Source organism: Diabrotica virgifera, chromosome 10 (genome assembly GCF_917563875.1).
Source record: "Diabrotica virgifera virgifera chromosome 10, PGI_DIABVI_V3a".
NCBI lineage: Eukaryota > Metazoa > Arthropoda > Insecta > Coleoptera > Chrysomelidae > Diabrotica > Diabrotica virgifera.
The window spans coordinates 14,540,906-14,554,524 of NC_065452.1; the positions used below are offsets into that span (position 1 = coordinate 14,540,906).

The 13,619-nt window shown below is 30.7% G+C and overlaps 1 protein-coding gene across 1 annotated transcript; it reads right to left on the reverse strand.

Moving 5' to 3' along the window:
- Positions 1 to 4,633: 4,633 nt before the first annotated feature.
- Positions 4,634 to 5,236, reverse strand: LOC126878599 (uncharacterized). Its single transcript, XM_050641408.1, has one exon. It carries the CDS (start codon positions 5,234 to 5,236, stop codon positions 4,634 to 4,636), a length of 603 nt encoding a protein of 200 aa, XP_050497365.1.
- Between the last annotated feature and the right edge of the window lie 8,383 nt (positions 5,237 to 13,619).

Sequence of the window (13,619 nt, forward strand, 5' to 3'; positions counted from 1 at the left end):
TGGAAATCCCAGAGAACGGAAGTTCTCGCCAGTGGGGCATAACCCCCTAAATGCGACACTATAAATACGCAAAGTTTTCGATTCTGTCAACCTGACTGAATTGAAAAATGGGAAAAATCCAGTGGCGACGCGTGACTTTTTCTAAAGTGTTACCAAACCAGATGTAAAAAAATCTTATTTAAAAAAAATTATTTTGAACCTCCCAAATATAAGTTTTTGTTTTCAATCCTGTGGGATAAAATTAAACAAATCACTATTTCCAAATTATATGTATGTAATTATGTATATGTAACAGGTATAACAATAAATAATAAACAAACTAAACATATTATTCTACCATAAAATTAACATAAAAAATGAACAAGTAGGAAAAAGCATAGATTTTGAAAACTATTTTTTATTAATATTTTAATTCTTCCACTTTCAATAATATCTTTTTTTTTCTTCAAAATTATATATAAAAAAATATACAAGGAGAATAACTTTTCAAGTAGTTGATCAATTACGCAATACGTAGCAACACGCTTGCATGTTTAAATGCACGCACACTGTAATCTGTAATAGGTACTAAACTAATGTTACCAATCCTCAAAATGGTGACATTACTGATATACACAGCGTGCCCGCGCGCCGTCTCTCGTCGCTCGAACAGAGCCGTCGCTCCTTCAAAATTTTCAGAAACGGGCTAGTCCCAAGCGATAGCGTGGTTTCTTCTGCGTTACCACTGCCAGTATCGGTAACAGCATATAATAAAGTGCAATGGATTCATTTATCTCGCCAATATTTTCGTGCGTATAGTTGGCTATTTACTGAATTACTGTCTATTCGGTAGGCTTACACCGGTCACGGATTAAAAAAGAAATGAACAAATTGACTGGTCCGCTGTAGTTTGACTATTTCCACATGGGCGCAGTCATTTTTTATTTGAGGGGGTTCTTATATAAATCAAATAATTTTAAATTTTAGGTGTTTGTATAGCCGCACAAGCCTAAATGATATAATATCATGATTCTTTATAACAGTTCATTACCCGTAGCAAAAAATCAATATACCTAATATTAATTGTTGCATGAATATCAATATAATAAAAATAAAACAAATTCTAACTTATAAAAGGTAGAAGGCTAAACGTTGCTGTATTGTTGATGTTTTAATTTAATCTCTAAAATGGTTTTATATAAAGTCACAATCAATTTAAGTGATATATTAAAGCGGCCGCAATGCAGCCTATAGTCAATAAGTTGGACGTTTTAAAATTAAAGTCAATTGACGCGTGTAAAAAGCATTTATATGACATTGTAAATTAATTTTAGCTTGTTTTATTCTTTTATCAGATCGCATGTTTTCTATGTTAGTTATGTATATTTTATAGTTTATATGTATAATGGGGTATTTTTCCCGTAAATAAAAATTATTAAAACCAATATTATAATAGGTATGTACCTACAATATCTACAAATAGTTTCGATTTCAAACAAATCACACTTACTACAATGATCACGCCTTGAAAAGGATCCGGAAATCCTACAGCAGGGTGTCATAAATAGTGTGATGTTAATGTCTTTTTGGTCCCAACTAATTAAAACTCTATTGTTTGGATAACTTTATATTTACATCGTATAAACGGTGATTCAACCATAATTGTTTACAAATACAAATCATTACCTATACCACACATTTGTACATATCAAGTATCTAATTATAACAACTCTTGAATTTACCTACGCTGCATTTTTATACACGACATAATATGTAAAGCTCACGTATTAATTCACGGTCAAGAGTCATTGTCTGCGGGTCTGGCTAATACACTACATTATATTTTGATAAAGATATTTACAACTTAATTTATATAGGTTGTCCTAACTATATTACATCTCCCTGTTTTAAAATGAGATATATTCCTCTTTCCCTTTTACAAAATATTTATGGTTACCTAATACTATTTTCCAAAAATTAAATTTCCTAACTATCCTAATACCCTAAACATGTATATTCTTTTTCCTATTCTAAACCGGTTTTTCCTAATGTTAAAAATTTTTTATTATTATCACTAATTCACTTTCTGGTCCGTCTTGCCTTTTAGGCTTTTCTCCATTCACAAAAAACAGTGTCCACATAAAAACAGTGACTAAACTTATCCGGATTTTTATCATAGTCTTTTAGTGCCTATAAGCATCTCATATAAGCAGGGGAATAATCTAATCTACCTAAATAATTATAAAAATCTCGTATCTAGCTAAAAGTTCTAAGCTAAGCTAATATTACTCGAATCAGTTAATGAAAATGTAACCTTTACTTTATTAATAATTCATATTTCAGTCTTCTTTTGCTTTATTTATATACTCCTTACTAACTTTAAAATAATGTTACCTATAATAAAAATGTAATCTCTCTAAAAACTTCTAATATGTCTCTATAAAACTTTCAATAACTCTCTTGTACCTATAATAAAGATTTAATCTATGTTGCTGAATGTCTAAAAATTTCACTTTCTGTGTCCCTTTGCTTACTATCTACTAACACTTATTGTAAGATATTGTCTATCCTTAATTCAAATACTTCCATTTTCCGCGATAATTTAACCTGAATTCATTTTATACATTTAAAAATAAGTTATTTATAATTTACGTTACTTTAGAGAAAAATAAAATTTACAGCTTTAATTCTTAGACATATTTCAACGATTAGCTACTTGTTTGCTTAGTATCTTCTTAATTTTGCTTCTTTTCTTGTAATTTTTATGTCTTCTTTCATTTTTCCCACATATTTTACTAAAAATTCTCTTTTTTCGTTCTTTTCTTCTTGTCTGGTACTACAACTCATATAATTAATTTTTCTTCATATAATAGCACTTCTACAGTGTACATAATTTATCTTCATATACATATTTCATATAACAATCATATATCATTTATCTCATATATCATTTCATATAACATCATAATCATCACTTCATATACTAGCTCCGATACCTTCGTTTTACCTTAATAAAAGAGGTTTCACTCGGATGTCTTAGTTCTCCGCCAATATTAACCCGAATTTTCGCCCTGATCTGTACGCACCATTGAGGTGGTATAGTTAACTCAAAACACGAAATAGGTATTTTATGCGGTTCAAATTCTTCTAAAAATATCACAACCTCAATCCCTTGCTTTGAGGCCGTTGTTTATTCACGAATAATCATGAATAAAATAGGTACCCTTCAAAACACAGAGTGGGTCTCTAATAAGCTTTCAAGCTTCTATAATTCACTTAGTACCTTCCTAATTTGACAAGAGCAGTGGGTTTCTTATTGTCTCAAATTTCCTCATAATATTCAACTTATAATATTGTTAGTTCTTCTTTTTATCTATATAGTTCTTCTCCAAATTCCTTATCTCGACTCATCAGGTCGGTTTGTTAAAAATATATCTCTTGCTTATAGCAATGTTTGTCTTAAAGCTCTTATATCACTATTCATTAGCACTAATCATTATTCATTAAAAAAAATATAATTTATCACACAAAAAATTATTAATTCAGGTTCATATCATACAAAATTTAACACAAAAGATTACACACTTAGATGAAAATGTACTAAATTTACTCAATAAATATCAATAATAAAACAACTGGCTAATAAAAATTCAATAATAGTATACATATTCGACAAAAATTCAATAAAAATTTAATAATAGCATATGCAAAAGTTGGATAAAATATTCAAAATTTAATTTATATCTCAAAATTCGATAGAAATTTTTGGAAAAAAAATTCGATATTCCATAAAATATTCAAAAATAACCGTACTAAAAATCGAAATCGGATAGATTTTTCAAATAAATTCAATAAAAATTCAAAATTCAATAAAAATTCAATAATAACATATATAATAAACTTCGATAAAAATATTCAATTCAAAAATCACTTTATGTTTCAAAATTCATAGATAAAAAAAATCGATACTTCATAAATTATTCAAAAATCAGCAAAGATAAATATTCAATGTTCAATAATAATATGTATTTGTATATATAAAAACGAAGGAAGCATTTTCAATAAAGATAGACTAAATTTCTTACTTACATTTTAACACTTGTGTCTTTGTTCACTGGGTTCGGTTCCTGGGTCCTGGTCTGGTCCATTTTCCGCCGTCGGTGTTTCCAATTTTTGTCGCCCATTGTCAGAAGATTCTCCCAATTAATTTACAGGAGCGCCATGTCATAAATAGTGTGATGTTAATGTCTTTTTGGTCCCAACTAATTAAAACTCTATTGTTTGGATAACTTTATATTTACATCGTATAAACGGTGATTCAACCATAATTGTTTACAAATACAAATCATTACCTATACCACACATTTGTACATATTAAGTATCTAATTATAACAACTCTTGAATTTACCTACGCTGCATTTTTATACACGACATAATATGTAAAGCTCACGTATTAATTCACGGTCAAGAGTCATTGTCTTCGGGTCTGGCTAATACACTACATTATATTTTGATAAAGATATTTACAACTTAATTTATATAGGTTGTCCTAACTATATTACAAGGGCATTATGTAAACATCAAATACCTATTTAAGTAAACTGCTAAATATTATTAAGTCAACATACGTACCAATTTTTTTTACTAAAATGATTTAGTCGATATTGTTCACACTAGCATCGCCATCGCTGTCATCGTCATCGCTGTCGTCACCGTTAATTGTTATTATGATTGGGCTTATTTCGTTAATTTTATTTTCACGAATCCACCAATCCCCAATTAATTTTTCGCACTTGGATATACAGTTCCGCCATACTTCTGGAGTTGCAATTGAAAGTGCTTCTCGCCAAGTTTCCCAAACCGCTTCGTCAGTATAACCATTAGGCCCAATATGGTTGTCATAATATTGTTTTGCTGTTCCCCATATATATTCGATAGGATTAAACTGGCAGTGGTATGGTGGAAGACGTAAAACATGATGCCCGTAACTTTCAATAACCTGATCCAACACAAAGATTTTTGGTGTTGCATGTTCTTTTGCCAAACGTAACAACTCAGACTTTAATATATGCTGTGGAATAGATATGCGTTCATTTGTTAGCCATTCTTTAATTTTATCTACATTCCACGAATTTGTTGGACTTTTGTTTAGTATTTCTGAATGGTAAGGCGCATTGTCTAAAATAATTACGCTGAGCTCACTTAATCCGGGAAGAAGTTTTTCACGCAACCATTTCACAAACATTTCCGTGTTCATATTGTCATGATAGTCACCGTTTTTTTATGTAGACGAAAATATTAAATTAGCACCTTCTATAAAGCCTGTCTTCCCTCCCGCGTGCAAAATTATATGTCGCTTCCCTTCTCCACTAGTATGCTTGATCGATTTTATGTTGTCATCTTGCCATATTCTCTTGGTAGCACCCTTAGAAAATATCCATGTTTCGTCTAAATATACAAAAGTTGACCGTTTTTCTTTAAATTTGTTATATTTTCTCAGAAACTCAATTCTCTTGTGTACAAAAGAACTTCTTTCACAAAGCTCTTTTCTGTTATCCTCTTTTTTAAATTTGAATCCTATGTTATGTAGCCATAAACTTGTTCTGCCGATGTCACCAAATTCCCCCTATTCTCATTTAAAAAAATCATCGATTACGTCATCACGCCCAGATGGATGACGACACTAGTATGATATGTATGCCAAAATATCATAATTTAAAAACAAAAATCGGTCTCTTTCGGGATTTTCCCTAATGTCATAGGTTTACGAAATAACGAATTTATTCCTTTCATTTGCACCCTACTGTATATACGAGTAGATTCAAAATTTACTGAATGCATTAACATTATTTAATGGTGGCCGCATATCGAAGTAACTACTCTGTGATAGACCACATAATGAATTAGCTACTCTGCGGTAGACCGCATATTGGATGGTAGACCGCATATCGAATCGGCACTAATCTATATATTTTTTCGTATTTAAAATATTACTTGCGGGTAAATCCTAATTGTTCTTTTAGTCAAGGAAGTCTCTTCGCATCCGCTCGGGAAAATATTTTAGTCAGGTGTTTTGCATAGTCTTACTCCTTAGTATTAAGTTTTTGCTAAGAAAGGTATTTCTAACAAGGGTGCATTGTATTTTATTATCCATCTTATTATTTTTCCTTAAGTTATCTTGTTTATTAAATTTTAATCAAAAAATTACTAAAAATTTTATAATTAAATAGATATTGGCCCTCTACGCACCCGAGGTCTACGCTTATGTTACTGGTATACCTAAAATATTAGGCCGCTATTATATTAGGCAACTGGTGACGCCACCAAGTTGCTCCACCAGTGACTCACGACTTCACGGGGCATTTAAGTAAATGAGACCTATTAGACTACGGCAACTGGTTGCGCCACCAGAAATTGTTGTCGATCTGGTGGCCGAATCAGTCCACCAGCCGGGTAACCGGGTCTGGTGGCGCCACCAAGCCGGGGCATTATGTTATATGGACCCTATTAGACTGAGCAACTGGGTGTCGGCCACCACTAGTTCATTTGTATTGTAATCGAGTGCTTCGTATTTCTTTTCTATTAACTTCTATATTTTCTATTAACAAGCGTATATTTTTCTAAAACCTTTTTTGTTGATTTATAAATATGCTATATTAAAAAGTTCTTCTCGCAGATTTAGCCGTTAATTGTTTATTCATTGTTTAAACAATAAAAGCTCTTTTTATATTTTAGAAATATCGGTGAATTCATCACTTTACCTTAATCAAAAATGTTTCTATTTTGTTTTTAATTATGCTGAATCCGAATGTGACGTTAATTGGAAAATTTAAAAAAATTGAGGTTTTATATATAGGTACAGTATGTCTACGTAACTTGGAACCATATGGGAAATTTTTTCTTATCAATTTTACAAAAAAAAAATTCTTTATAAAATACTCTGCATAGTCCATGTTATACGAGGTATGTAAAAAAAATTGTATGTAAAGTACCTTTAGATTTCACAACATCGAAAATTGTTATTATGAAAAGTTGTTAAGAATTAAAAAAACTATGTTTTGGGACGCATTAATTTTATTACATCATTCTAATTGAAAAAAAAAATGCAATTTTTTTAAATTACGGATACCCAACATCATTTTATTACAAATATCTATAAGTATTTTATTATTAATTTTACGAAAAAAGTTATTTTTTACAAAAAGCTTTATATGGTCTAAAATCTAAGATGCAATCATAATATATAAACTTTTATCAATTCTATACGAGGTATGTTAAAAAATATGAATTTCGTCCAAGAGTAAAGTACCTTTACAGTTCACAATATTTCAATTAGAAGAATGTAATTGCATATTCAAACATAGCTGTTAATTCCGAACAACTTTTTATAAAACATTTTTCGATATTGTTTAATATAAGGATACTTTACTCTTGAGCGAAATTCATCTTTTTTGACATACCTCGTATAAAATTCACAAAATTTGAATCTGATGGTTGCATCGTATATTTTATACTATTAAGAGCATTTTATGAAGAATAACTTTTTTTCGTAAAATTGATAACAAACAAGTTTCCAATTGCATTTGATTATTTTTCCAATTCCAATTCATTTTATTATTTTTGCTGGTGGCTATTCTCGGCCACCAGTTGCCCGTGCTCACAATTTGGTGGGTCCACTAGTTGCGCCACTAGTTGCGCCACCAGTTACCTAGACTAACAGAGCCCTTACAATCGACCTGCCGATTCGTTTGTTTCTTCATTAATCCCCAACCGTTGTAAGTCAACCGAATAGACAGTAGGTACTATTTTAACAAATATTTCTGTTGGTAAAAAATATAAATGGAATTATTTCATAACAGTCATAATATATTGATTGCAAGATTTTTAACTGTTACCACTGGTAACAGTGGTGACATGGACGCTTCGCCAGTGGAAAAATCTCATCTTAAAGTTTAGTAAAAGACCAGCCAGACAGGTAAGTACAATCATTTGAGTACTTGGGAGTAACCATTGAAGAAACAGGTAGACAGGGAGCTGAGATCAATAAAAGAATTGATAAAGTGAATAGACTGTACCACGCAATAGGAAAAATAATTATTAACAAGAAAGAAGTATCAAAACATACGAAAATAAAGGTATTTAAGGCTATATTATACATCAATAATAATACATCAGTAATAATTGTAATATACATCAGTTTGTCAATGAGATACTTTTTTAAGATGTCGGATTAACCCTGCACGTGTATCACTAGAAAAATGGTAAACAGCCGTAATGATGTTTACGTTATCCTTTAATAATAAATACATTAATTACTTTTTCAGTAAGTATAATATAAAGATAACAGTTATATTTTAGAATATGTGTGCTGAAAAAACCGATGTCTAGTGATTACTTTTGAAAGTACCAAGTTCGATAAAGCGAAAAAGGATTAAAAAAATAACGGTAGCTAAAGTACAATCTAAATCTAAATATTGCTGCTAAGCCATCAAAATAATACAGAACATTATTTCTGTAGAATAAAGAAATATTGAACATCTATTTAAACAAGTTTACTATTTTACATCTGAAAATAAGCCACTATAAGCCATCTAAAAAATGATATTCCTTGACCCGTCTTAGATGAACACCCTTCACAAATACACGTATATCCAATAATTTTTAAAAATATAACAAAACTATTTAAACACACTTGATAAATAGAAAAAATTCCCAATAATCAGCCCGTCAATTTAACACTACAATAAGCGCATGTACTGTCGAGGTTATTCAGGAACTGACAATAAGCGTAAGCCTACATACTAAGCGAGCTACTAAGCGACTACCCTTTTGGTAACTCAAAGTGGGAGGAGTTTACCAACACTCGGTACCAGAGTTATCGCCAGGGTTTCGCATCTGTGTTGGGTTAATCTGTGGTATATACATTACATAGAACGTTTAAGTACTGTAATGTAGTATATACTTAGTATCTGCTCAGCACATTCGCAATGGTAATTACGCACATTCTCAGTGTATACTTTTTCTGAAAAGTATGTTCTATGAATCTACTAAGAACATGAAATTGTTATGTGGGCGGATAACCAGTTTTTGCACTGATCTTGTATCGAATTTTCATAAAACTCCATGAGGCCTATCCTATTTTACTGAGCTACTAGTTCTATGTTAAGCATCTGAGTAACTTTACGAAAAAATGTAGGCAAATGTTAATAATTAGTTAATGTGTGTTTAGCCATTTTATTTGTGGTTGTGTATTTCTAATAATCCGTAATAGGCCGTATGTCAAAATCATATGGATTTTGGTTTATTACAAGTGATCGATCAATTCAGTCATTTACAAAACTTGAAAAGGTCGTACGTCAACAGACCAAAAGGAAGTCGATATAAAGTCGAGTTTCAAAAAGTCGAATAGTTTGACAATGTTATTTGGCCACTGCAAATAATCTTATGTCAAGTTGTGATCAGAGATGCTGCCAAAAAAACAGTTGAAACATTAGTACTAATCATAATATACTATACTTACAAAATATAAAGGTAAGTTATGTTTATACGATCAATGCTTATAACAAGGTAAATGATAAAAAACTAAATTTCTACGGAATTCGAGGTATTTCTATGAATTGGTTCCAATCTTACTTGGATGATAGGAAACAATTGGTTAGAGCAAATGATACAGACTCTAGTCTCAAAAACATTGTATGTGGGGTACCTCAAGGATCAGTATTGGGTCCTCTACTTTTCCTTATCTTTATTAATGACATCACTAGTTTAAAAATCGATGGAAAAATCTTTCTTTTTGCTGATGATACCAGTATCACTTGGAGCAACTCAAATATTGCAACTCTTCATGCTACTATAACTTCTGATCTACTTGCAATAAAAACCTGGTCTGACTCTAATTTACTCTCGTTTAACGTAGATAAAACAGTAGCATTATCTTATAAAGGAGCTCTCCAACCCTTACCTCTTAATAACAGCCAGATCAGTACTGTTGATTCTGTAAAATTTCTTGGTATTTTTTTTAGACAGCAACCTTAAATTGTCCCTCCATATTAATTTGTTAAGGAAGAAACTATCTTCAGCTTGCTATGCTATAAGATCTGTTTCGAATGAACTCAATTTAGCATCTTCCAAAATAACATATTTTTCTTTGTTCGAGTTACATCTTCGTTATGGTCTTCCTTTATGGGGTTCTGGTACGCCCAATTCGATGTTATTTTCAAATTACAAAAAAGAGCAATAAGATATCTGTTTGGCCTCAGAAGAACAACACATTGTAGAAGTTACTTCAAAGATCACACAATTTTAACCCTTCCATCTTTATATATTTTACAAACTGTTTGCTTAATTCGTAAACATCTACATGTCTTTCCACCGAGACCTAATCATGACTACTTCACGAGAAATTCTACCTTTGACGTTTATTTACCGACCCCGTCATCTGAGTTAGTAAAGAAATCTATATTATATTCCGCAAAAAAACTTTACAACCATCTCCCTCTACAACTTAAATCTGCAGCATCTTTCCCCAAATTCCGTAAACTGACAAAAGCCTACCTATCCGAAAGACCATATTATGCAGTAGAAGATTTTCTTAATCAATAACTAAGAAATTACAGTACCCTTTGCACAAGTAGTATTTTTATTGTTATTTTTCATCTGTATTTGGGTGTCATATGCAGCAGCTTAACTTTTAAACTTAATTACTAGGTAGACTATGCAATTTTCAATTTATTTAAATTTTTAAATTTTGCAATTGATTAACTGTTTAACTTCATTATTATTATTTTTTTATTTATACTGACGATTTATGTAATTTTAGTAAATTGAATTGTTATTGTTTTGTTTTCTTGACTTTTTGTAAGCTTTGTCGATAAAATTGTACAATTTTTCATGACAATAAAGCATATTTCTATTCTATTCTATTCTAAGGTATACTTAATCAATTTAGATTATTTTTATGCTCCAATATTTGACATTATTTTTATGCTCCAATATTTGACATAGAACTTTTTGCAACTGGGAAAGTATGAAATGGTTTTTTGTCCTTCATGAAAACTTCCAAGGTTTTGACATACGACATACCACCTATTGCAGTTACCACGACGATATTGGCTTTTTTGCATTGGGTGTTTCTTTAAATTTTTACATTTCTACATTACACGTTCTACATTTCTACATTAGTGTGTACATTAAGTTTTTATATTAAAACATATATTAAGCGCCCATAGAGTAAAATTAATATTCTAAAAAGGGGTAGTTCCCTGGGTTGGCTGTATACCTTATAGTTAAACAAACTGGAACATGAAGTAAAAACCACTTCTATGTAAAAGGTATATTTACTAAAAATTTTCTAAGAATTTTTAGTAAATATACCTTTTACATAGAAGTGGTTTTTACTTCATGTTCCAGTTTGTTTAAAATTAATATTATTTTGTTTCTTTTGCAGTACGAATGGTACAACGTGACCTGTGAGTAAGGGAATGAGTCAGGGATTTTATAATTACTTACTAACATATTTTTTATGTAGCCTTTACTTAAAAAATATTCCATTTAAACACTAGGTATAATATTACGGTATGCACCAATTGGTACTTACTGGTACATCCAATAGTAGCCGACAAAAAGGTATCTCAACTGTTTAATTACAGTATGCGTCATTAATTTTATGCTTACTCCCAGAAATTCAGTTGCTGTAGCCTTCGCGTTTTTTTGGGTTTTTTGCTTTGAAATTTCGTTTTTACCGATAAAAATCGAACGGGGTGCTTGAACATGTAGAGCTCAGTTCATGACTGGCACCCTGTTTAAACCAAGCGCTCTACATAACATGTTCGGAAAGGCTTCTGTAGGTTTAAAACCCAGATGTGATAACGTACAATAAATAATTGTACACCATAAACATGTTTTGACTTCTACATACAGTGAGGACGTTTGAGTTGGAATAAATTCATTTTCTCGAGAATGGGCGACTCTGGAGATAAATCTCGAATCATCGATTTTTATTTTTAAATTATAATTTTTTGGCATATATATCATACTATTAGTGACGTCATGCATCCAAAGCTCATTCGAAAGGTTATTCAATTCTCTATTCACTAATATAAACATTAACATAATTAAGATGAACGATGAAGTTAGTTTTCAATCTTAATAGCAAAATTATTAATATTGAAAATATTAAAAACATTACTAAAAGATTTTTAAATTGAAAACTTATTGGTACATTTCCCTGGCGACACCTCCAAGGCTTCTACAATTTGCAAGCCAAATGGATGCTGCAGTGAAGACAAATAAGAAAAAGAATAAGAATAAGACTAAGAATAAAAATGGTATACATTTTTATATTAACATAATTATTTATACAGGGCGCCCAAAAAAATTTTTTGAATTAAATTAATTGAGACAAAAAGAAGAATGTATATAATTTATTTAATTCGAAATACATTTTACTGTTGTCCGAAAACAGGAAAAAATGTTTATTTGATAAATAAATATTGTTTTTCGCTTAAATTTAATATAAAGCTGCCACCCACCTGCCTCTTAGCAGTTTGAACATTTAATTTAAGCGAAAAGCAATGTTTACTTTTCAAATTAACATTTTTTTCTGTTTTCTGACAGCAGCAAAATGTATTTTGCATTAAATAAATTACATACATTCTTCTTTGTGTCTCAATTAATTTAACTAAAAAAAATTGTTTTAGGCACCCTCTATAAATAATTATGTTAATGTTTATATTAGTGAATAGAGAATTAAATCACCTATACCTATCACATGAGCCCTATTCTCATCACGCTCAGATGGATGACGTCACTAGTATGATATATATGCCAAAAAATTATAATTTAAAAATAAAAATCGACCTGATTCGAGATTTATCTCCAGAGTCGCCCATTCTCGACAAAATAAATTTATTCCAACTCAAACATGCTCACTGTATGTACGCATTCTTTCTCTTGGTAACAGTTTAAGTACTTTCAGTAACTTGATTAAGACTTACTGAAAGTATTTAGACGTTTATCAAGAAAAAGAATACGCGCATATGAACAAATTAAATATGTGTACAATTGGCACATCGGACTTATAACTTTTTTAAACTAAGATAGGTACCTAAATATGATTTAAGAATAATTAATATTAAACTCAATCAGTTTCGAGGTTAGGTCGCGTTGAACATTGCATTTGTGTATTTCTCTTTTGGCTATTATATTATCTACATCTTTTGAATGCTGTCTTTCTTAAATAAATTCGATCTTCTTTTATTTTACATTTCTGGCACTTGCAACGTCATGTTTTGTAATACTAGCTATACTTTCTTTCATTATTTTCCACTACAACCAAAAACTACTTCACTTAACTTGATGTAGTAAAAAAGATATTTTTAATATTTTTCATCGTTTGTAACAAATTATTTATCTTTCTTTCTTCCTCCTCTTCCTTATACCCTCTCAGGTGTCGGATTTGGGTTGAGTTTAGCTACATATTCACGTCTCCCGACAGGGCACGATTGCGCAAATAATAGTACCTACCTGCTATAATTCGGTCTCGATAAAGGGTAAGACGCGATTGTGCATTGTGCCGGTTTGTCCTCTGGTATGAGATGAAGTTTATACTATAGTTATGTAACGAATGTCATTTTTTGAAC